The following is a 25,023-nucleotide window of genomic DNA, read 5'->3' on the forward strand; positions in this document are numbered from 1 at the left end:
TTCTTCAGCAGGGACAGGGAAGCTGGTCAGAGTTGATGGGAAGATGGATGGAGCCAAATACAGGGCAATCTTAGAAGAAAACCTGTCAGAGTCTGCAAAAGACTTGAGACCGGGGCGGAGGTTCCCCTTCCAGCAGGACAACGACCCGAAACATCCAGCCAGAGCTACAATGGAATGGTTCCCATCAAAGCATCTTCATGTGTTAGAATGGCCCAGTCACAGTCCAGACCCAAATCCAATGAAGAATCTGTGGCCAGACCTGAAAATTGCTGCCCACAGACGCTCTCCATCCAATCTGACAGAGCTTGGGCGATTCTGCAAAGAAGAACGGGCAGAAATGTCCCTCTCTAGATGTGCAAAGAGACATCCCCAAAAAGACTTGCAGCTGGAATGGCAGCCAAAGGGGGTCCTATAAAGTATTGACTCCGGGGGGCTGAATACAAATGCCGCCACACTTTTCACAGATTTATTGGTCACAAATGTTGGAAACCATTTCTCATTTTCCTTCCACTTCACAATTATGTGCCACTTTGTGTCGGTCTATCACATCCAATCCCAATAAATACATTGTAACATGACAACATGGGGGGGGATACATTGTAACATGACAACATGGGGGGGGATACATTGTAACATGACAACATGGGGGGGGGAGGGGGGAATACATTGTAACATGACAACACGAGGGGGGTGGGGGGAATACATTGTAACATGACAACATGGGGGGCATTTCAGGGGGGAGGTGGAATACATTGTAACATGACAACACGGGGGACATTTCAGGGGGAGGGGGGGATACATTGCAACATGACAACATGGGGGACATTTCAGGGGGGAGGGGGAATACATTGCAACATGACAACATGGGGGACATTTCAGGGGGGGAATACATTGTAACATGACAACATGGGGGGCATTTCAGGGGGAGGGGGAATACATTGTAACATGACAACATGGGGGGACATTTCAGGGGGGAGGGGGAATACATTGCAACATGACAACATGGGGGACATTTCAGGGGGGAGGGGGAATACATTGTAACATGACAACATGGGGGCATTTCAGGGGGGAGGGGGAATACATTGTAACATGACAACATGGGGGCATTTCAGGGTAGGGGGGAATACATTGTAACATGACAACATGGGGGGCATTTCAGGGGGGAGGGGGAATACATTGCAACATGACAACATGGGGGGCATTTCAGGGGGGAGGAGGGGAATACATTGTAACAAGACAACATGGGGGGCATTTCAGGGGGGGAATACATTGTAACATGACAACATGGGGGGCATTTCAGGGGGAGGGGGGAATACATTGTAACATGACAACATGAGGGACATTTCATGGGGGAGGGGAATACATTGTAACATGACAACATGGGGGGCATTTTAAGGGGGAGGAAGACTTTTTCAAGGCATTGTACCTCTAGAGCTCATTTGCCGGAATGGAGTTCATGCCCTAAACAGAGCTCATACCTTCCAGACTGAATGGAGCTCGTACATGGTATAGTGCTCATACCTTCCAGACTGAATGGAGCTCGTACATGGTATAGAGCTCATACCTTCCAGACTGAATGGAGCTCATACATGGTATAGAGCTCATACCTTCCAGACTGAATGGAGCTTGTACATGGTATAGAGCTCATACCTTCCAGACTGAATGGAGCTCGTACATGGTATAGAGCTCATACCTTCCAGACTGAATGGAGCTCGTACATGGTATAGAGCTCATACCTTCCAGACTGAATGGAGCTCGTACATGGTATAGAGCTCATACCTTCCAGACTGAATGGAGCTCGTACATGGTATAGAGCTCATACCTTCCAGACTGAATGGAGCTCGTACATGGTATAGAGCTCATACCTTCCAGACTGAATGGAGCTCGTACATGGTATAGAGCTCATACCTTCCAGACTGAATGGAGCTCGTACATGGTATAGAGCTCATACCTTCCAGACTGAATGGAGCTTGTACATGGTATAGAGCTCATACCTTCCAGACTGAATGGAGCTCGTACATGGTATAGAGCTCATACCTCAAGCATTGTGAAACAAATTCCCTTTTTTCAACTCTTCATTAAACGAGCCCCAAATGGACACCAACCTTTATCTAAGACGGGTCCAAAGATGGCCAGGTTGTCGTTCACCGTCGTACAGTTCCACCTCCTGCCGCGAAACTGGTGTTGACATTCCTGTATGCCGATTTTCACCCCCTCCGCCACGCTGGGCATTATCTCCATGTAATTCCGACAAAAGCGCATCTGCTTCGCCACGAGCCCCGGGATGGTGCCACACGGGATCGGCTGTGTTCCCAGAGACGAGTATTGCTGGCCAATGGCTAACGACCTGAAAGAGAAGATTGATTCATTAGTCACCCACAGCGTTAATGAGGAAGATTCAGATGTATATGAATTTCTGAATAACAACAGTAACAAATTTAAACAAATCTGAAATAGCAAAACAAAATTCATTCCAATTAGAAAAGATTTTGAAAACCAATTCCGACTTCAAAATCGAATTTGAAAATGAATTCCAAAACAAGAATAGAAATTTGGAATCAAATAGAACGGAAAATAAAGAAATAGAATAGAAAAGAATAGAATATAGAATAATTGAATAGAATCGAAAAGAATAGAGGGGAAACAGAATAGAAGATAAAAGAATAGAATACCATTGAATAAGGAATAGATTAGAAAAGAATGGAATAGAATAAAATAGAAAAGACGATAATTGAATACAATAGAGAACAAAATAGAATAGAAAATAAAGGAGTAGAATACAATAGAATAGATATTAAAGGAATAGAATAGAATCAATTAAAATAGAAAAGAAAGAATAGAAAAGAATAGAATAGAAAAAAAACAATATAATAGAAGAGTATAAAATAGAAAGAACACACCTGTCATTTGAATTTTGAATATCATTAATTTGAATTTGAATAGAATAGATTAGCATAGAATATAATATAAAATAACAGAATAGAAAAGAATAGAATAAAATAGAAAAGAAAATAATTGAATAGAATAGGGAACAGAACAGAATAGAATAGAAAATAAAGGAGTAGAATACAACAGTATAGAAATTAAAGGAATAGAATAGAATCAATTAGAATATAAAAGAAAAGAATAGAATAGAATAGAAAAAAACAATATAATAGATTAGTATAAAACAGAAAGAATACACCTGTCATTTGAATTTTGAATAGAATGAATTTGAATAGAATAGATTAGAATGGAATATAATATAACAGAATAGAAAATAATAGAATAGAAAATGAAAGAATAGGAGAAAATAGAATAGAAATTAAAGGAATTGAATAGAAAAGAATAGAATAAAATAGAATAAAATAAAATAGAAAGAATATAACTGTCTACTTAAATTTGAATTTCAAATAGAATTCATATTTTCTAATTCCGTCAAATTGTTTAGAATCCGATTGAATTCTCCAATTCGGTCAAAGTTCAGAAAATGCGAATCAAACTAGAATGTGAACAAACTAAATGAATTCCAAAAATGAATGAAACAAATCTAACAAATTAAATAAATTAATTAACTAATCGGAAGGAAACATTTTTTTTTTCATTTTGCACGTGCCTAGTACCATGGTGGTGAGTCCCACAGCCAATCGCACGCGAGTGCGTTCTGATATGTTCCGTCCTGCACCCTCCCGGGTCGCAGACCGCTGGACTCATTCTATACGGAGTAGTAGAAGAAATAAAACGCGTGCGCGTTGCGCTGCTGGCGGAACAATGAGTGACAGGAATCCGGAGCAGCGGATTCAATTTTGCGTGAAAATTAGCAAAAGAGCGAATGAAACTTTAGCTCTGTGACAACCGGCGTATGGTGAACGTTCCGTGAAGGAAGGAATCCAGTGTTTAGGCGGTTTAAGGCGAGGTGGGAAGGTGTCCACCATGATGCAAGAAACAGGCAGCCAAAAAACGCAAAGGAAGGAAGCAAATGGGGAAAATGAAAGAGTTATGGAAAGCTGTTCAGAGGAAAAGACCGAAACTCTGGCCTGGCAAGTGGATTCTCCACCACGACAATGCTCCTGCACATCAGTTACTGGCCCAGAAATCCATTCCGAAACTTGACCCTGCAGCTTTTGGCTGTTTTCAAAACAAAAAACATGCCACCTGACCAAGCACTCAGCGTCTTCTAGCCCTCTCTGCCGATCCCTCTGCTGGCTTCCACTCACCCAAAGAATTATATTCAAGATGCTAACAACAGCTTACAAAACTATCCACAACCCCCCCCCCCCCCCAGATACATCACTAACCTCGTCTCACAATACCAACCAAATCGTTCTCTTCGTTCTTTCCAAGACCCCCTGCTCTCTAACTCCCTTGTCACCTCCTCACATGCTTACCCCCAGGACCCCCATATCCCCCCTTATGTATTATACATGGAGATCATATCCCCCCCTTATGTATTATACATGGAGATCATATCCCCCTTATGTATTATACATGGAGATCATATCCCCCCTTATGTATTATACATGGAGATCATATCCCCCCTTATGTATTATACATGGAGATCATATCCCCCCCTTATGTATTATACATGGTGATCATATCCCCCCCCCTTATGTATTATACATGGTGATCATATCCCCCCCTTATGTATTATACATGGAGATCATATCCCCCCTTATGTATTATACATGGAGATCATATCCCCCTTATGTATTATACATGGAGACCATATCCCCCCTTATGTATTATACATGGAGATCATATCCCCCCTTATGTATTATACATGGAGATCATATCCCCCCTTATGTATTATACATGGAGATCATATCCCCCTTATGTATTATACATGGAGATCATATCCCCCTTATGTATTATACATGGAGATCATATCCCCCCTTATGTATTATACATGGAGATCATATCCCCCTTATGTATTATACATGGAGATCATATCCCCCTTAATCTCCTCTTCTCAGTAGAGAATACATTCAGTTCCTCTAATCTTTCCTCATAGCTGATCTCCTCCATACCTCTTATCAGTTTGGTTGCCCTTCTCTGTACTTTCTCCAGTTCCCCAATGTTCTTTTTGTGAATTGGAGCCCAAAACTGAACTTCCTAATACAAGAGAGGATTTTTCTTTCTTTAGAACCTGCAGCTCGGCATTGCTGCCATTATTAAGCTTGTGATCTACCAGAACCCCCAGATCCTTCTCCACCATTGACCCCCCCCCCAGATCCTTCTCCACCATTGACCCCCCCAGATCCTTCTCCACCATTGACCCCCCCAGATCCATTTCCACCATTGATTCCCCCCCCCCAGATCTCTCTCCACCATTGACCCCCCAGATCCTTCTCCACCATTGACCCCCCCTCAGATCCTTCTCCACCATTGACCCCCCCCCAGATCCTTCTCTACCATTGACCCCACCAGATTCTTCTCCACCATTGACCCCCCCAGATCCTTCTCCACCATTGACCTCCCCAGATCCTTCTCCACCATTGATTCCCCCAGATCCCTCTCCACCATTGACCCCCCCCGATCCTTCTCCACCATTGATTCCCCCAGATCCTTCTCCACCAATGACCCCCCCCAGATCCTTCACCATTGACCCCTCCAGATCCTTCTCCACCATGGACCCCCCAGATTCTTTCCCACCATTGATCCCCCCTATATCTTTCTCCACCATTGACCCCCCCAGATCCTTCTCCACCATTGACCCCCCAGATCCTTCTCCACCATTGACCCCCCAGATCCTTCTCCACCATTGACCCCCCCAGATCCTTCTCCACCATTGACCCCCCCCAGATCCTTCTCCACCATTGATTCCCCCAGATCCTTCTCCACCATTGACCCCCCAGATCCTTCTCCACCATTGGCCTCCCCCAGATCCTTCTCCACCATTGATTCCCCCAGATCCTTCTCCACCATTGATTCCCCCAGATCCTTCTCCACCAATGACCCCCCCCAGATCCTTCACCATTGACCCCTCCAGATCCTTCTCCACCATGGACCCCCCAGATCCTTTCCCACCATTGATTCCCCCAGATCCTTCTTCACCATTGATTCCCCCAGATCCTTCTCCACCATTGACCCCCCCAGATCCTTCTCCACCATTGACCCCCCCAGATCCTTCTCATCCATTGACCCCCCCAGATCCTCCTCCACCATTGACCCCCCTCCCCAGATCCTTCTCCACCATTGATTCCCTCAGATCCTTTGCCTCCGTTGACCCCTCCATCTTTCTCCACCATTGATTCCCCCAGATTCTTCTCCACCATTGATCCCCCTAGATCCTTTTCCACCATTGACCCCCCCCCCCCCAGTTCCTTCTCCACCATTGACACAGTTATCTCCGCCGGAGATAAATGAATACAGTTGAGGTATCTCCATCGAACGTTTATAAAAGGCTATTTTTAATGCATAAACGTACCAACCTACTTGTCATAAGTGTGAAGTCGAACCTTCCTATGGTATGGTCTTGTAACAAGGTCAGATCGTTCCAGCCAGCGGTCACGGCATTCACCGTGGAAGTCTTTGAGCTCCCTAATATATGTAACAACAATGACATACATGTCCCCTTCCCTACTAGATTACATACAAAAATCCCCAATAAGCATGTGAACACTTTTACCCCAAAAAGTGTGATAATCTAATATTATAAATATGCTAACTCACAAAAATGAACAGTGCCCTAAGTAATCAAAAAGTCCCAAATACAACATAAAATGAAAAAATTGTCCTTAATGTCAATCATAAAGTTAAAAAAAAAACCTTCAAGTTGAAAACCGCTTCCAAAGTGACTTCTGAGACCAAAACCTCAAAAAAAGAAAAAAACTCACATAGTGTATTACCCTTAACAGCTTTAAATATATTCACTCCATAACGCATGTGAATCACACATAAAGCACTCGTGATCCCTACCAAGTGAAATAAACAGCTGTGTCACAAGTGCCCGTGAAACAATCTCGTGACAATTCAATACTAAATCAATGCTGTGAAAAACTGTGTTCACTTCTACAGTGTGCAGATTTAATACCCTTACCAAAAATATATAATCGCAGACTTGTAATCATCCAGGTAGCGTACTGACCAGGGGGGGACTGACCATTTGGAAACTCGGGCACTGCGCGAGGGCCCGGGGTCAGTAGGGGGCCCCATGAGATGCCCCTGGTACCTTTTTCATAGGCTTTTTTGAGTTTGGGCAAGGACACAGGGGCCCCATGATCCCCTATTGCCCGGGGGCCACATGAGTTGTCAGTCCGCCCCTGGTACTGACATCTACAAAGCTCCACCAAGGAGATCTTCACAGCTACACAGATATGCTCCTCTCTCTACACCAGTCTCCAAACGATGCCCACCATATATATATGAATCAATAATAGTGTAAATCCATATATAATACTACAGATAATACTTTATTGTATGCTTACGTATATTTCCTCTTTATAAATGCCATCACCAAGGAACATGCATGGCCCGACCATTGAGGATCCTCAGAAGCACTTCTTCTGTGTCAACAATCGAGATTTCCAGGATCCAAAATGGCCGCTCGGTCACTTCCGGTTCCGCTGTGCGTCTTGATGTCACTTCCCTTTTACGCGTTTTGTCATTCGACTTAATCATAAAGGATAGGATACGACTAAGTCGAATGACGAAATGCGTCAAAGGGAAGTGGCGTCAAGACGCACAGCGGAACCGGAAGTGACCGAGCGGCCATTTTGGATCCTGGATGGTTGGATGGTAGGATGGTTGGATGGTAGGATGGATGGATGGTTGGATGGTAGGATGGTTGGAATGGTTGGATGCTAGGATGGTTGGAATGGTTGTAATGGTTGGATGGTAGTATGGTTGGAATGGTTGGATGGTTGGATGTTAGGATGGTTGGATGGTTGGAATGGTTTGATGGTAGGATGGTTGGAATGGTTGGATGGTAGGATGGTTGCACTGGTTGGTTGGATGGTTGGATGGTTGGAATGGTTGGATGGTAGGATGGTTGGAATGGTTGGATGGTTGGAATGGTTGGATGGTAGGATGGTTGGAATGGTTGGATGGCAGAATGGTTGGATGGTTGGAATGGTTGGATGGTCGGATGGTAGGATGGTTGGATGGTAGGATGGTTGGATGGTTGGAATGGTTGGATGGTTGGATGGTTGGAATGGTTGGATGGTTGGAATGGTTGGATGGTAGGATGGTCGGATGGTACGATGGTTGGATGGTTGGATGGTAGGATGGTTGGATGGTTGGAATGGTAGGATGGTAGGATGCTTGGATGGTAGGATGGTTGGATGGTAGGATGGTTGGAATGGTTGGAAGGTTGGATGGTAGGATGGTTGGATGGTAGGATGGTTGGAATGGTTGGATGGTAGTATGGTAGGATGGTCGGATGGTAGTATGGTCGGATGGTTGGATGGTAGGATGGTTGGATGGTTGGAACGGTAGGATGGTTGGATGGTAGGATGGTTGGATGGTTGGAATGGTAGGATGGTTGGATGGTTGGAATGGTAGGATGGTTGGATGGTTGGAATGGTAGGATGGTTGGAATGGTTGGATGGTAGGATGGTTGGAATGGTTGGATGGTAGGATGGTCGGATGGTAGTATGTTTGGATGGTAGGATGGTTGGATGGTTGGAATGGTAGGATGGTAGGATGGTTGGATGGTAGGATGGTTGGCTGGTTGGATGGTAGGATGGTTGGATGGTAGGATGGTTGGAATGGTTGGAAGGTTGGATGGTAGGATGGTAGGATGGTTGGATGGTTGGATGGTAGGATGGTTGGGTGATTGGATGGTTGGAATGGTAGGATGGTTGGAATGGTTGGATGGTAGGATGGTTGGAATGGTTGGATGGTAGGATGGTCGGATGGTAGTATGTTTGGATGGTAGGATGGTTGGATGGTTGGAATGGTAGGATGGTTGGATGGTAGAATGGTTGGCTGGTTGGATGGTAGGATGGTTGGATGGTAGGATGGTTGGAATGGTTGGAAGGTTGGATGGTAGGATGGTAGGATGGTTGGATGATTGGATGGTTGGAATGGTTGGATGGTCGGATGGTCGGATGGTAGGATGGTAGGATGGTCGGATGGTCGGATGGTTGGAATGGTAGGATGGTTGGATGGTAGGATGGTTGGAATGGTTGGAAGGTTGGATGGTTGGATGGTAGGATGGTTGGATGATTGGATGGTTGGAATGGTTGGATGGTAGGATGGTCGGATGGTCGGATGGTAGGATGGTCGGATGGTCGGATGGTTGGAATGGTAGGATGGTTGGATGGTAGGATGGTTGGATGGTTGGAATGGTTGGATTCTTGGAATGGTTGGATGGTTGGAATGGTTGGATGGTAGGATGGTCGGATGGTCGGATGATAGGATGGTCGGATGGTCGGATGGTTGGAATGGTAGGATGGTTGGATGGTTGGAATGGTTGGATTCTTGGAATGGTTGGATGGTTGGAATGGTTGGATGGTTGGAATGGTTGGATGGTAGGATGGTCGGATGGTCGGATGGTAGGATGGTCGGATGGTCGGATGGTTGGAATGGTAGGATGGTTGGATGGTAGGATGGTTGGATGGTTGGAATGGTTGGATTCTTGGAATGGTTGGATGGTTGGAATGGTTGGATGGTAGGATGGTCGGATGGTCGGATGGTAGGATGGTCGGATGGTCGGATGGTTGGAATGGTAGGATGGTTGGATGGTTGGAATGGTTGGATTCTTGGAATGGTTGGATGGTTGGAATGGTTGGATGGTTGGAATGGTTGGATGGTAGGATGGTCGGATGGTCGGATGGTCGGATGGTAGGATGGTCGGATGGTTGGAATGGTAGGATGGTTGGATGGTTGGATGATTGGATGGTTGGAATGGTTGGATGGTAGGATGGTCGGATGGTCGGATGGTTGGAATGGTAGGATGGTTGGATGGTTGGATGGTTGGAATGGTTGGATTCTTGGAATGGTTGGATGGTTGGAATGGTTGGATGGTAGGATGGTCGGATGGTCGGATGGTCGGATGGTTGGAATGGTAGGATGGTTGGATGGTTGGATGGTTGGATGGTTGGATGGTTGGAATGGTTGGATGGTAGGATGGTCGGATGGTCGGATGGTCGGATGGTTGGAATGGTAGGATGGTTGGATGGTTGGATGGTTGGATGGTTGGAATGGTTGGATTCTTGGAATGGTTGGATGGTTGGAATGGTTGGATGGTTGGATGGTTGGAATGGTAGGATGGTTGGATGGTCGGATGGTAGGATGGTCGGATGGTTGGAATGGTAGGATGGTTGGATGGTTGGTTGGATGGTTGGAATGGTTGGATTCTTGGAATGGTTGGATGGTTGGAATGGTTGGATGGTTGGATGGTTGGAATGGTAGGATGGTTGGATGGTTGGATGGTTGGATGGTTGGAATGGTCGGATGGTCGGATGGTAGGATGGTCGGATGGTTGGAATGGTAGGATGGTTGGATGGTTGGATGATTGGATGGTTGGAATGGTTGGATGGTAGGATGGTCGGATGGTCGGATGGTTGGAATGGTAGGATGGTTGGATGGTTGGATGGTTGGAATGGTTGGATTCTTGGAATGGTTGGATGGTTGGAATGGTTGGATGGTAGGATGGTAGGATGGTCGGATGGTCGGATGGTTGGAATGGTAGGATGGTTGGATGGTTGGATGGTTGGATGGTTGGAATGGTTGGATGGTAGGATGGTCGGATGGTCGGATGGTCGGATGGTTGGAATGGTAGGATGGTTGGATGGTTGGATGGTTGGATGGTTGGAATGGTTGGATTCTTGGAATGGTTGGATGGTTGGAATGGTTGGATGGTTGGATGGTTGGAATGGTAGGATGGTTGGATGGTCGGATGGTAGGATGGTCGGATGGTTGGAATGGTAGGATGGTTGGATGGTTGGTTGGATGGTTGGAATGGTTGGATTCTTGGAATGGTTGGATGGTTGGAATGGTTGGATGGTTGGATGGTTGGAATGGTAGGATGGTTGGATGGTTGGATGGTTGGATGGTTGGAATGGTCGGATGGTCGGATGGTAGGATGGTCGGATGGTTGGAATGGTAGGATGGTTGGATGGTTGGATGGTTGGAATGGTTGGATTCTTGGAATGGTTGGATGGTTGGAATGGTTGGATGGTACAGGCCGCAGCTTGCAGTATAATTAATTGAAGACATTTCAATCCACATGCTTCCCCACACTGCTCTGACCTGACCTGACTTGCTGCTCCCAGCTGTTCTTAGCTGGCTCCTCCCATCCCCCCGCTCTCAGCTCCTTGTTATGGCAGGAGGGGCAGCATTGGCTGAGCGACTTCATCCTGGCCAATGACATTCAGGCGTAGGATGCGATCACTGTAACTCGCCGTATATAATCCTTCATACAATATACATATATAAATATATATTCTCATCATCCATTATACTGTTCATTGTGAGCGAGCCCCCCATAATGGGCACAGGAATGGTGGGAACCCCTCATAAGGGCACAGCGGGCGTACAGAGTCGGGAACTCAGCCCAGGGATGGTGGGAACCCCTCATAATGGGCACAGCAGGTGTACAGACCTGGGAACTCAGCACAGGGATGGTGGGAACCCCTCATAATGGGCACAGTGGGTGTACAGACCCGGGAACTCAGCACAGGGATGGTGGGAACCCCTCATAATGGGCACAGTGGGTGTACAGACCTGGAAACGTAAAGGGTAACTCCACTTACTTGAGAAAAAAAATAGAGTATTGAATTGCTACACAAGTCTCAATGTAATTGAATGTTATTAATTACAATCTGCAGCGCTGTGATTTGCTGTAAAATGCAATATGGCCGCCTGGAGGCGTTCTGGTCACAGATGGTATACAGAACACCCTGAAAATGCCATTTCCTGCTTGTGTGATTGGCGCACAGATTTTCCCAGAAGTCAGATTTTGGGCATCCCCCGCAACAAAAATTTCATTTTTTGGTGAGATACTCCTAAAGGGAAATCACATCTAAAGGGATGCAGACCACTGTCCTCATTAGAGCCCTGCAGGGGATGCAGACCCCGCCACTGTCCTCATTAGAGCCCTGCAGGGGATGCAGACCCCGCCACTGTCCTCATTAGAGCCCTGCAGGGGATGCAGACCCAGTCACTGTCCTCATTAGAGCCCTGCAGCGGATGCAGACCCCGCCACTGTCCTCATTAGAGCCCTGCAGGGGATGCAGACCCTACCACTGTCCTCATTAGAGCCCTGCAGGGGATTCAGACCCCGCCACTGTCCTCATTAGAGCCCTGCAGGGGATGCAGACCCTGCCACTGTCCTCATTAGAGCCCTGCAGGGGATGCAGACCCTGCCACTGTCCTCAGAGCCCTGCAGGGGATGCAGACCCTGCCAATGTCCTCATTAGATCCCTGCAGGGGATGCAGACCCCACCACTGTCCTCATTAGAGCCCTGCAGGGGAGGCAGACCTCGCCACTGTCCTCATTAGAGCCCTGCAGGGGATGTAGACCCTGCCACTGTACTCAGAGCCCTGCAGGGGATGCAGACCACTGTCCTCATTAGAGCCCTGCAGGGGATGCAAACCCCGCCACTGTCCTCATTAGAGCCCTGCAGGGGATGCAGACCCTACCACTGTCCTCATTAGAGCCCTGCAGGGGATGCAGACCCTGCCACTGTCCTCATTAGAGCCCTGCAGGGGATGCAGACCCCGCCACTGTCCTCATTAGAGCCCTGCAGGGGTTGCAGACCCCGCCACTGTCCTCATAAGAGCCCTGCAGGGGATGCAGACCCCGCCACTGTCCTCATTAGAGCCCTGCAGGGGATGCAGACCCTGCCACTGTCCTCATTAGAGCCCTGCAGGGGATGCAGACCCTGCCACTGTCCTCATTAGAGCCCTGCAGGGGATGCAGACCCTGCCACTGTACTCAGAGCCCTGCAGGGGATGCAGACCCTGCCAATGTCCTCAATAGAGCCCTGCAGGGGAAGCAGACCCTGCCACTGTCCTCATTAGAGCCCTGCAGGGGATGCAGACCCCGCCACTGTCCTCATTAGAGCCCTGCAGGGGTTGCAGACCCCGCCACTGTCCTCATAAGAGCCCTGCAGGGGATGCAGACCCTGCCACTGTACTCAGAGCCCTGCAGGGGATGCAGACCCTGCCAATGTCCTCAATAGAGCCCTGCAGGGGATGCAGACCCTGCCACTGTCCTCATTAGAGCCCTGCAGGGGTTGCAGACCCCGCCACTGTCCTCATAAGAGCCCTGCAGGGGATGCAGACCCTGCCACTGTACTCAGAGCCCTGCAGGGGATGCAGACCCTGCCAATGTCCTCAATAGAGCCCTGCAGGGGATGCAGACCCTGCCCCTGTCCTCATTAGAGCCCTGCAGGGGATGCAGACCCTGCCACTGTCCTCATTAGAGCCCTGCAGGGGATGCAGACCCTGCCACTGTCCTCAGAGCCCTGCAGGGGATGCATTGCACAGGGTACTGCGTGTAATTCACACTGTCTCATGCTGAGGCCCGGTGGCGTGACCATAGAATGCAGCCAGAGAGAAGGAGAAATGATTGCTTTTAAAGCCTTTATGTGTGTAAAAGCAATAAGTGTAAAAAAAAAAATCTTCATCATATGGAATAAACGATACAAATTCAACGAAATAAAAAGAGTAACTTGATAGGAAACAAACCAATTTTTTCACTCTGCACAAAAGCCTTCACTCATCTCTAATGGTACGGGCAGCACAGCGGCTAAATGGTTAGCACTCCCACCTGGCAGTACTCGCGTGGTTGGTTTGAATCCCAACCACAGCACCACCTGCCTGGAGTTTCCATGTTCTCCCTGTGCCTGCGTGGGTTTCCTCCCAAACTCCAAAGACATGCTGGTAGGTTAATTGGCTCCTGTCTAAATTGTCCCTAGTCTGTGTATGTATGAATATGAGTTAGGGACCTTAGATTGTACGCTCCTCGGGGGCGGGGACTGATGGGAATGTACAATATATATGTAAAGCTCTGCGTAACTTGACAGTAATACCTGAAATAAATACATCTCTATGGCCTAGGAGGCCAGGAGCCATTCGATCCATCAATGTTGTTTGTTTTTTTTGATCCGATGCTTTGCATTGTAAATGAGAGATCTGGGGTGTTATTGACCGCAGATCTCTCCATAAAGAGGACCTGTCACTGCTTTATTGTTGTCATAGGGGATGTTTACATTTCTGTTTACTGATTACAACGTATGTTTACACGCCCAGCGGCAAAAACATACGTTGGCCACGCCCACTTATGTAAACGGTGTTTGCACCACTGGTGTGAGGTATCATTACAAACGTTATACTGAGAGCAATAATTCTAGCGCTAGACCTCCTATGTTACTCTAAACTGAAGGCAAGGCACTTGCCTAGGGCGGCATTTTTAAGGGGGGCAGCACTTCCTCCCAGAAGAAAGGATGAAAGAAGACACGTGCGCCATGGGAACCAGGTGGGATCAGAGAGAGGCTGCGGGCTGCTTGATGGTGTATGTAGAGCCTAACTTTCGTTCCCGGGGACGTTCGGAGCTGTGAAGGTGAGTGTGGGGGGGTGGTAGTCAAAGGCTCTCCCAGGTGGGGGGCAGGGGTGTTGTTGGTCAATGTCAGGCTCTCTCCGTGGAAGGGGGTGTTGTTGGTCAATGTCAGGCTCTCTCCACGGAAGGGGTGGTGTTGGTCAATGTCAGGCTCTCTCCACGGAAAGGGTGGTGTTGGTCAATGTCAGGGTCTCTCTCCGCGGAAGGGGAAGTTGTTGGTCAATGTCAGGCTCTCTCTCCGCAGAAGGGGGTGTTGTTGGTCAATGTCAGGCTCTCTCTCCGCGGAAGGGGGTGTTGTTGGTCAATGTCAGGGTCTCTCCGCGGAAGGGGGTGTTGTTGGTCAATGTCAGGCTCTCTCTCTGCGGAAGGAGGTGATGTTGTTCCATGTCAGGCTCTCTCCGCGGAAGGGGGTGTTGTTGGTCAATGTCAGGGTCTCTCTCCGCGGAAGGAGGTGATGTTGTTCCATGTCAGGCTCTCTCCGCGGAAGGGGGTGTTGTTGGTCAATGTCAGGGTCTCTCTCCGCGGAAGGGGGTGGTGTTGGTCAATGTCAGGCTCTCTCTCTGCGGAAGGGGGTGGTGTTGGTCAATGTCAGGGTCTCTCTCCGCGGAAGGGGGTGGTGTTGGTCAATGTCAGGCTCTCTCTCTGCGGAAGGGGGTGTTGTTGGTCAATGTCAGGCTCTCTCTCTGCGGAAGGGGGTGGTGTTGGTCAATGTCAGGCTCTCTCTCCGCGGAAGGGGGTGTTGTTGGTCAATGTCAGGCTCTCTCCGCGGAAGGGGGTGGTGTTGGTCAATGTCAGGCTCTCTCTCTGCGGAAGGGGGTGGTGTTGGTCAATGTCAGGCTCTCTCTCCGCGGAAGGGGGTGTTGTTGGTCAATGTCAGGCTCTCTCCGCGGAAGGGGGTGGTGTTGGTCAATGTCAGGCTCTCTCTCTGCGGAAGGGGGTGGTGTTGGTCAATGTCAGGCTCTCTCTCCGCGGAAGGGGGTGTTGTTGGTCAATGTCAGGCTCTCTCCGCGGAAGGGGGTGGTGTTGGTCAATGTCAGGCTCTCTCTCCGCGGAAGGGGGTGGTAGTGGTCAATGTCAGGCTCTCTCCGCGGAAGGGGATGTTGTTGGTCAATGTCAGGCTCTCTCCGCGGAAGGGGGTGTTGTTGGTCAATGTCAGGCTCTCTCTCCGCGGAAGAGGGTGGTGTTGGTCAATGTCAGGCTCTCTCCGCGGAAGGGGGTGTTCTTGGTCAATGTCAGGCTCTCTCCGCGGAAGGGGGTGGTGTTGGTCAATGTCAGGCTCTCTCCGCGGAAGGGGGTGTTGTTGGTCAATGTCAGGCTCTCTCCGTGGAAGGGGGTGTTGTTGGTCAATGTCAGGCTCTCTCTCCGCGGAAGTGGGTGGTGTTGGTCAATGTCAGGCTCTCTCCGCGGAAGGGGGTGTTGTTGGTCAATGTCAGGGTCTCTCTCCGCGGAAGGGGGTGGTGTTGGTCAATGTCAGGCTCTCTCCGTGGAAGGGGGTGTTGTTGGTCAATGTCAGGCTCTCTCCGCGGAAGGGGGTGGTGTTGGTCAATGTCAGGCTCTCTCTCTGCGGAAGGGGGTGTTGTTGGTCAATGTCAGGCTCTCTCTCCGCGGAAGGGGGTGTTGTTGGTCAATGTCAGGCTCTCTCCGCGGAAGAGGGTGGTGTTGGTCAATGTCAGGCTCTCTCTCTGCGGAAGGGGGTGGTGTTGGTCAATGTCAGGCTCTCTCTCCGCGGAAGGGGGTGTTGTTGGTCAATGTCAGGCTCTCTCCGCGGAAGAGGGTGGTGTTGGTCAATGTCAGGCTCTCTCTCTGCGGAAGGGGGTGGTGTTGGTCAATGTCAGGCTCTCTCTCCGCGGAAGGGGGTGTTGTTGGTCAATGTCAGGCTCTCTCCGCGGAAGGGGGTGGTGTTGGTCAATGTCAGGCTCTCTCTCCGCGGAAGGTGGTGGTGTTGGTCAATGTCAGGCTCTCTCCGCGGAAGGGGGTGTTGTTGGTCAATGTCAGGCTCTCTCCGTGGAAGGGGGTGTTGTTGGTCAATGTCAGGCTCTCTCTCCGCGGAAGTGGGTGGTGTTGGTCAATGTCAGGCTCTCTCCGCGGAAGGGGGTGTTGTTGGTCAATGTCAGGGTCTCTCTCCGCGGAAGGGGGTGGTGTTGGTCAATGTCAGGCTCTCTCCGTGGAAGGGGGTGTTGTTGGTCAATGTCAGGGTCTCTCTCCGCGGAAGGGGGTGGTGTTGGTCAATGTCAGGCTCTCTTTGCGGAAGGGGGTGGTGTTGGTCAATGTCAGGGTCTCTCTCCGCGGAAGGGGGTGGTGTTGGTCAATGTCAGGCTCTCTCCGTGGAAGGGGGTGTTGTTGGTCAATGTCAGGGTCTCTCTCCGCGGAAGGGGGTGGTGTTGGTCAATGTCAGGCTCTCTCCGTGGAAGGGGGTGTTGTTGGTCAATGTCAGGGTCTCTCTCCGCGGAAGGGGGTGGTGTTGGTCAATGTCAGGCTCTCTCCGCGGAAGGGGGTGGTGTTGGTCAATGTCAGGCTCTCTCTCCGCGGAAGGGGGTGTTGTTGGTCAATGTCAGGGTCTCTCTCCGCGGAAGGGGGTGGTGTTGGTCAATGTCAGGCTCTCTCCGTGGAAGGGGGTGTTGTTGGTCAATGTCAGGGTCTCTCTCCGCGGAAGGGGGTGGTGTTGGTCAATGTCAGGCTCTCTCTCCGCGGAAGGGGGTGTTGTTGGTCAATGTCAGGCTCTCTCCGCGGAAGAGGGTGGTGTTGGTCAATGTCAGGCTCTCTCCGCGGATGGGGGTGTTCTTGGTCAATGTCAGGCTCTCTCCGCGGAAGGGGGTGGTGTTGGTCAATGTCAGGCTCTCTCCGCGGAAGGGGGTGTTGTTGGTCAATGTCAGGCTCTCTCCGTGGAAGGGGGTGTTGTTGGTCAATGTCAGGCTCTCTCTCCGCGGAAGTGGGTGGTGTTGGTCAATGTCAGGCTCTCTCCGCGGAAGGGGGTGTTGTTGGTCAATGTCAGGGTCTCTCTCCGCGGAAGGGGGTGGTGTTGGTCAATGTCAGGCTCTCTCCGTGGAAGGGGGTGTTGTTGGTCAATGTCAGGCTCTCTCCGCGGAAGGGGGTGGTGTTGGTCAATGTCAGGCTCTCTCTCTGCGGAAGGGGGTGTTGTTGGTCAATGTCAGGCTCTCTCTCCGCGGAAGGGGGTGTTGTTGGTCAATGTCAGGCTCTCTCCGCGGAAGAGGGTGGTGTTGGTCAATGTCAGGCTCTCTCTCTGCGGAAGGGGGTGGTGTTGGTCAATGTCAGGCTCTCTCTCCGCGGAAGGGGGTGTTGTTGGTCAATGTCAGGCTCTCTCCGCGGAAGAGGGTGGTGTTGGTCAATGTCAGGCTCTCTCTCTGCGGAAGGGGGTGGTGTTGGTCAATGTCAGGCTCTCTCTCCGCGGAAGGGGGTGTTGTTGGTCAATGTCAGGCTCTCTCCGCGGAAGGGGGTGGTGTTGGTCAATGTCAGGCTCTCTCTCCGCGGAAGGTGGTGGTGTTGGTCAATGTCAGGCTCTCTCCGCGGAAGGGGGTGTTGTTGGTCAATGTCAGGCTCTCTCCGTGGAAGGGGGTGTTGTTGGTCAATGTCAGGCTCTCTCTCCGCGGAAGTGGGTGGTGTTGGTCAATGTCAGGCTCTCTCCGCGGAAGGGGGTGTTGTTGGTCAATGTCAGGGTCTCTCTCCGCGGAAGGGGGTGGTGTTGGTCAATGTCAGGCTCTCTCCGTGGAAGGGGGTGTTGTTGGTCAATGTCAGGGTCTCTCTCCGCGGAAGGGGGTGGTGTTGGTCAATGTCAGGCTCTCTTTGCGGAAGGGGGTGGTGTTGGTCAATGTCAGGGTCTCTCTCCGCGGAAGGGGGTGGTGTTGGTCAATGTCAGGCTCTCTCCGTGGAAGGGGGTGTTGTTGGTCAATGTCAGGGTCTCTCTCCGCGGAAGGGGGTGGTGTTGGTCAATGTCAGGCTCTCTCCGTGGAAGGGGGTGTTGTTGGTCAATGTCAGGGTCTCTCTCCGCGGAAGGGGGTGGTGTTGGTCAATGTCAGGCTCTCTCCGCGGAAGGGGGTGGTGTTGGTCAATGTCAGGCTCTCTCTCCGCGGAAGGGGGTGTTGTTGGTCAATGTCAGGGTCTCTCTCCGCGGAAGGGGGTGGTGTTGGTCAATGTCAGGCTCTCTCCGTGGAAGGGGGTGTTGTTGGTCAATGTCAGGGTCTCTCTCCGCGGAAGGGGGTGGTGTTGGTCAATGTCAGGCTCTCTCTCCGCGGAAGGGGGTGTTGTTGGTCAATGTCAGGCTCTCTCCGCGGAAGAGGGTGGTGTTGGTCAATGTCAGGCTCTCTCCGCGGATGGGGGTGGTGTTGGTCGGTGTCCATGGGGGAAGACAATTTTCGTGTTGCCTAGGGCAGCACAAAACCTACATACATCACTGCCTTCAGAGCTCCATGACACAGCCGAGTGAGTGACGTCATCGTGGCCCCGAGCCCTCTAACCCGTCAGGGAACCGTGACAGTCCCACTCTGGACGTCTCCATGTACAGGTAAGTCCGTCATTCGGTGCATACTAGTACATGGTCACCATGAACCTGCCCATCATTTTTTTTTGTTCTTGTGGTTTACTACCGCTTTATTCACAGCAACAGAACATCACCTCTCTATCAATGCACACCAAACTGAGCATGCAGAACCCCTGACCCTCTGTCTGGGCAGTGCTGATTGGCCCCTGTGCTGATCACATGCCCCCTCACAAAGAAAAAAAACAAAACTCTCTATCAATACACACCAAACTGAGCATGTGCAGTGTGACTCCTAGGGCTCTGTACTATCAGCAGATGGAATGGGGACAGTAGAAGAAGGGGAGGATCAGAGAAGACAGCTTTTTCACACAGAGGATTAACCCCTTAGGTTCCACAGTGAGCATAAAAAGCGTGCAGGAAACGTTGCGGCGCGATGGGGGCCCCAAAATTCCAAAGTCAAGGCAGAAATCCCCTAATTCATCACCTAGCAGTGCAACATTGTCCTTTAAATTGGCACTCACGCGCTCCTGATCCATATAACACGAACCGCATCGAACGATGAAATGACGCCGCGTCAGCTGACCCTCCGCAATGCCCTGAGCGCGGTAACAAAAGACGTAACAGGCACCGAAGGTAAACAGTGCGGAAAAAAAAAGGTGACGTTTACGTTGGTGTCGTCTCCAGTCACTTTGTCTTCCAAATCCCTCTTCAATCTCCGGGCCATGGACTGGTTTTTTTGTAAGAGATGTGAATGGTGTGAAGTGGATGTGGAGAGTCATTGTGGCCCTTTGTGGGGGGGATTAGTGGATAAGTCCACAGCAAAGCCGCAACAAAGGATCATAAACTCGCCCAAGTCGCTTCATAGACTCCAATGGAATGGATGGCGGGGATTTGTCTTGTCGGAGTCGGTGTCATAGTAGTGTGTGTGCAGTAATAGTCGGGAGTTGTTTGTACATACAGAGCGTCGCAGGGATGTATCACTGAAACAATGTAACACCAGCATGGATCGGAATCTATTATTATTAAATAGCAATTGGGTTTAACCCCTCGCCTACAGGGCACTTCTACCCCCTTCCTGCCTACAGGGCACTTCTACCCCCTTCCTGCCTACAGGGCACATTCACCCCCTTCCTGCCTACAGGACACTTCTACCCCCTTCCTGCCTACAGGGCACTTCTACCCCCTTCCTGCCTACAGGGCACTTCTACCCCCTTCCTGCCTACAGGTCACTTCTACCCCCTTCCTGCCTACAGGACACTTCTACCCCCTCCCTGCCTACAGGGCACATTCACCCCCTTCCTGCCTACAGGACACTTCTACCCCCTTCCTGCCTACAGGGCACATTCACCCCCTTCCTGCCTACAGGACACTTCTACCCCCTTCCTGCCTACAGGTCACTTCTACCCCCTTCCTGCCTACAGGGCACTTCTACCCCCTTCCTGCCTACAGGACACTTCTACCCCCTTCCTGCCTACAGGGCACTTCTACCCCCTTCCTGCCTACAGGACACTTCTACCCCCTTCCTGCCTACAAGACACTTCTACCCCCTTCCTGCCTACAGGGCACTTCTACCCCCTTCCTGCCTACAGGGCACTTATACCCCCTTCCTGCCTACAGGACACTTCTACCCCCTTCCTGCCTACAGGGCACTTCTACCCCCTTCCTGCCTACAGGGCACTTCTACCCCCTTCCTGCCTACAGGGCACTTATACCCCCTTCCTGCCTACAGGACACTTCTACCCCCTTCCCGCCTACAGGACACTTCTACCCCCTTCCTGCCTACAAGACACTTCTACCCCCTTCCTGCCTACCGGACACTTCTACCCCCTTCCTGCCTACAGGGCATTTCTACCCCCTTCCTGCCTACCGGACACTTCTACCCCCTTCCTGCCTACAGGGCACTTCTACCCCCTTCCTGCCTATCGGACACTTCTACCCCCTTCCTGCCTACAGGGCACTTCTACCCCCTTCCTGCCTACAGGGCACTTCTACCCCCTTCCTGCCTACAGGGCACTTCTACCCCCTTCCTGCCTACCGGGCACTTCTACCCCCTTCCTGCCTACAGGGCACTTCTACCCCCTTCCTGCCTACCGGGCACTTATACCCCCTTCCTGCCCACCGGGCACTTCTACCCCCTTCCTGCCTACAGGGCACTTCTACCCCCTTCCTGCCTACAGGGCACTTCTACCCCCTTCCTGCCTACAGGGCACATTCACCCCCTTCCTGCCCAGGCCAATTTTCAGCTTTCGTTGCTGTTGTGCTTTGAATGGCAATTGCCCGGTCATTTAACACTGTACCTGGTTGACATTTTTAATCTTTTTTTTTTTTTGCTTTTGGTGGTATTTAACCACCACTGGGGTTTTTATTTTTTGATAAACAAAGTTTCTGTTGTCAAATTTTGCAAATGAGTATTTTTTCTCCTTCACTGATGTGTGCTTATGAGGCTGCACTGATGGGCAACTATAGGCAACACTGATAAGGCTGCACTGATGAGCACTGATGGGCAATGATAGGCAGCACTGATGTGGAGGCAGTGATAAGTGGCACTAATGGGCACTGATAAGCCTTACTTTGGTGGTCTTGGGGAAGAATGTTCCTTACATTGGTGCTCATTGGATACAATGCTCCTTACATTGGTGGTCAGTGGGAAGAATGTCTTTTACATTGGTGCTTAGTGGGTACAATGTTCCTTACAATGGTGGTCAGTGGGTACAATGCTCCTTACACTGGTGGTCATTGGGTACAATCCTACTTACATTGGTGGTCAGTGGGAAGAATGCTCCTTACATTGGTGCTTAGTGGGTACAATGTCCCTTACATTGGTGCTCAATGGGTACAATGCTCCTTACATTGGTGTTTAGTGGGTAAAATGCTCCTTACATTGGTGGTCAGTGGGAAGAATGCTCCTTACTTTGGTGGTCTTTGGGAAGAATGCTCCTTACATTGGGGGTCAGTGGGAAGAATGCTCCTTACTTTGGTGGTCTTTGGGAAGAATGCCCCCTTACTGATTGCTAAGTAGATCATTGACATCGTGCTGCCAAATGGCATTAGCCCCAGAACTATGCACTATGCAGAAGGCCAATCAGCAACAGCTTGGGAAACCCCTAGCAACCTCTGGAGGAATCTTGGAGCCCCAAGGAACCCTGGCCGGGAACGGCTGATATAAACAGTCCTACCACACATCATTCCAACCGTCCTGCCAGCTATCATGGCTTCTTTTGACTACAAACCCTCGGCAATCCTCCAAATTCTGATCAATTACCTTCTGGCAGCTCACTAGTCGGCATATACCAGCTTTGACATGCCAAGCAGCACCATCCTGTATGTAGAAGTATAAGCCAGGATCATAGAGCCATGCCAAAGTACATAATGAGTTCAGTTAGGAAAGCAGGACAATAAATCCAGCTAAGTCCCAAAGCTCCCATCCGTTCGCCATGGATTGAGTGCGCGTGCCTGGGGTTTGTTTGACGGCCGCGGAACGTGTTTGCGGTGCGCCCTGCGTGTCACCCGAGGATCAGAAGTATGGTTTTTTTCCATCAGCCAAGGACAGCGCCGCAAAATCTATATCATCTTTTCCGACCCAGCCACAAAGAACTCGCAGATCCTCCGCCATCCGGAGCCAATTTTATTTGCAGGGATACAAAAAATATTTAGTCGTAAATAATATTTTTAAAAATGTTTCTGCCCTGGACCTGATTTTTGTTGCTTTCCAAGATGAGTATATCTGAACCAGGAAAAAAAATAAAATCAAGACCCTTAGGCAAAGAATCGCATGTAATGTGAAGAGGAATGCGGTGCGATTCCTGTCCGAATTCATTGCGGTTTCCTGCACCGCTCCTCTGTGAAACCAGACTAGTCACTATGGCAAGCCGAGGTTCACACAGGAGCAGTGCGGGAAACTGACCTACCCGACTCCTACACTGACCTACCTGACTCCTACACTGACCTACCCGACTCCTACACTGACCTACCTGACTCCTACACTGACCTACCCGACTCCTACACTAACCTACCCGACTCCTACACTGACCTACCTGACTCCTACACTGACCTACTTGACTCCTACACTGACCTACCCGACTCCTACACTGACCTACCTGACTCCTACACTGACCTACTTGACTCCTACACTGACCTACCCGACTCCTACACTGACCTACCCGACTCCTACACTGACCTACCTGACTCCTACACTGACCTACTTGACTCCTACACTGACCTACCCGACTCCTACACTGACCTACCTGACTCCTACACTGACCTACTTGACTCCTACACTGACCTACCCGACTCCTACACTGACCTACCCGACTCCTACACTGACCTACCTGACTCCTACACTGACCTACCCGACTCCTACTAACCCTTACTGGAAAGTTCTGCACGTCTGCTGGGAAGTGATCAGCCCTCAGTACAGCCTCCACACACAGTACAATGTAGATCGGTGGATCCTCCTCACCTCTCCACGGCCTCCATCATTAGGCTGATCAGGGCTCCCCCCTGGCACCAGACAGTACTGTTTTGGGGTCCCTCCACCCAACCGCTTCTTGGTATCCCTCGCAGGAAGGACCAGCACACCCGCCATACCTTCGCCATCTGTACTGAGCACCACCACTCCTTCATCAAATTCCATCATTAGAGCCCCCCTACATCAGATTCCCCCATCAGAGCCCCCCCTACATCAGATTCCCCATCAGAGCCTCCCCTACATCGGATTCCCCCATCAGAGCTCCCCATACATCAGATTCCCTCATCAGAGCCTCCCCATACATTAGATTCCCCCATCAGAGCTCCATACATAAGATTCCCCCATCAGAGCCCCCCATACATCAGATTGCCCCATCAGAGCCCCCGATACATCAGATTGCCCCATGAGAGCCCCCCCATACATCAGATTCCCCCATCAAAGCCCCCTTCCATCAGATTCTCCCATCAAATCCCCCCATACATCAGATCCCCCATCAGATCCCCCTTACATCATATCCCCCATCAGAGCCCCCCATACATCAGATCCCCCTTACATCATATCCCCCATCAGAGCCCCCCATACATCAGATTCCCCATCAGAGTCTCACCAAACCTGTAGACTCACTCCATAAAGCCCGGCAGGTAGGTGGCAGCAGCTGGGAGGAGAAGTGTGCTGCAGGGTAGAAAGCACATGTGACGTTATTGGTTGCTATGATGCCAGCAGTCCTAACAACCAATGACAGCAGTAATACAGCAGAGGAGGAGACCCCCTCTGTCACTTCTACACGCAGAAGCTGGGCTGACAAGGTATCAGTTTTTAATACCGATACTCATGCATACTCATATTCATGAGTACTAAAATGTGCCTTTTTTTGCCGTGGTGTAAAGCACGCCGCCACTGGACTCTAGAGCAGAGGAGACGTGTTCTCTGAAGTGGCCAATCACACTTCTCTGTCTGGCAATCTGATGGACATGTCTGGGTTTGGCGGTTGCCAGGAGAACAGTACTTGCCTGACTGCATTGTGCCAAGTGTAAAGTTTGGTGGAGGGGAGATTATGGTGTGGGGTTGTTTTTCAGGGGTTGGGCTTGGCCCCCTAGTTCCAGTGAAGGCTTAAGCATATCAAGACATTTTGGACAATTTCATGCTCCCAACTTTGTGGGAAGAGTTTGGGGACGGCCCTATTCTTTTTGCATTCAAATTTGTCTTTATTATAAAAAAAATGCTCTACATATAAAATGAAGAAATATTGCAGGAAATACAGGAAGGTATAAAAGTGAAATAAGATGATTCCTGCTTATTGTGTTTGGGCTGGATCAGGGGCGGACTGACAACTCATGGGGCCCCCTACTGACCCCGGGACCTCGGGCAATGCCCGAGTTTCCAAATGGTCAGTCCACCCCTGGGTTCGATGGAGGTGGATACATCAGAGCGGCACAGGCAGGCCGGACAACATACCTGTACGTCACTCCTGGGTTTGGGGTGCATGTGCATGCCCCCTGCTGACCCATGTTGTCATTGGACATAGCACGAGTTTGGCAGCTGATTCCAGCCAATGACATTGGCTGAAGTCAG

The 25,023-nt window shown here is 50.2% G+C and overlaps 1 protein-coding gene across 1 annotated transcript in view; it reads right to left on the reverse strand.

Moving 5' to 3' along the window:
- Positions 1 to 25,023, reverse strand: part of LOC149441384 (protein Wnt-3a) — a 198,224-nt gene that overhangs the window by 36,760 nt on the left and 136,441 nt on the right. Inside the window, exon 2 of the mRNA XM_089657411.1 lies at positions 2,106 to 2,347. Within this exon, the coding sequence (XP_089513537.1) occupies positions 2,106 to 2,347 (242 nt within the window). The remainder of the gene's footprint in view (positions 1 to 2,105; positions 2,348 to 25,023) is intronic.

The sequence above is a fragment of the Staurois parvus genome, unplaced genomic scaffold (genome assembly GCF_062004578.1).
Source record: "Staurois parvus isolate SC_StPar_1 unplaced genomic scaffold, SC_StPar_1.0 ptg000992l, whole genome shotgun sequence".
In the NCBI taxonomy this organism is placed as follows: domain Eukaryota; kingdom Metazoa; phylum Chordata; class Amphibia; order Anura; family Ranidae; genus Staurois; species Staurois parvus.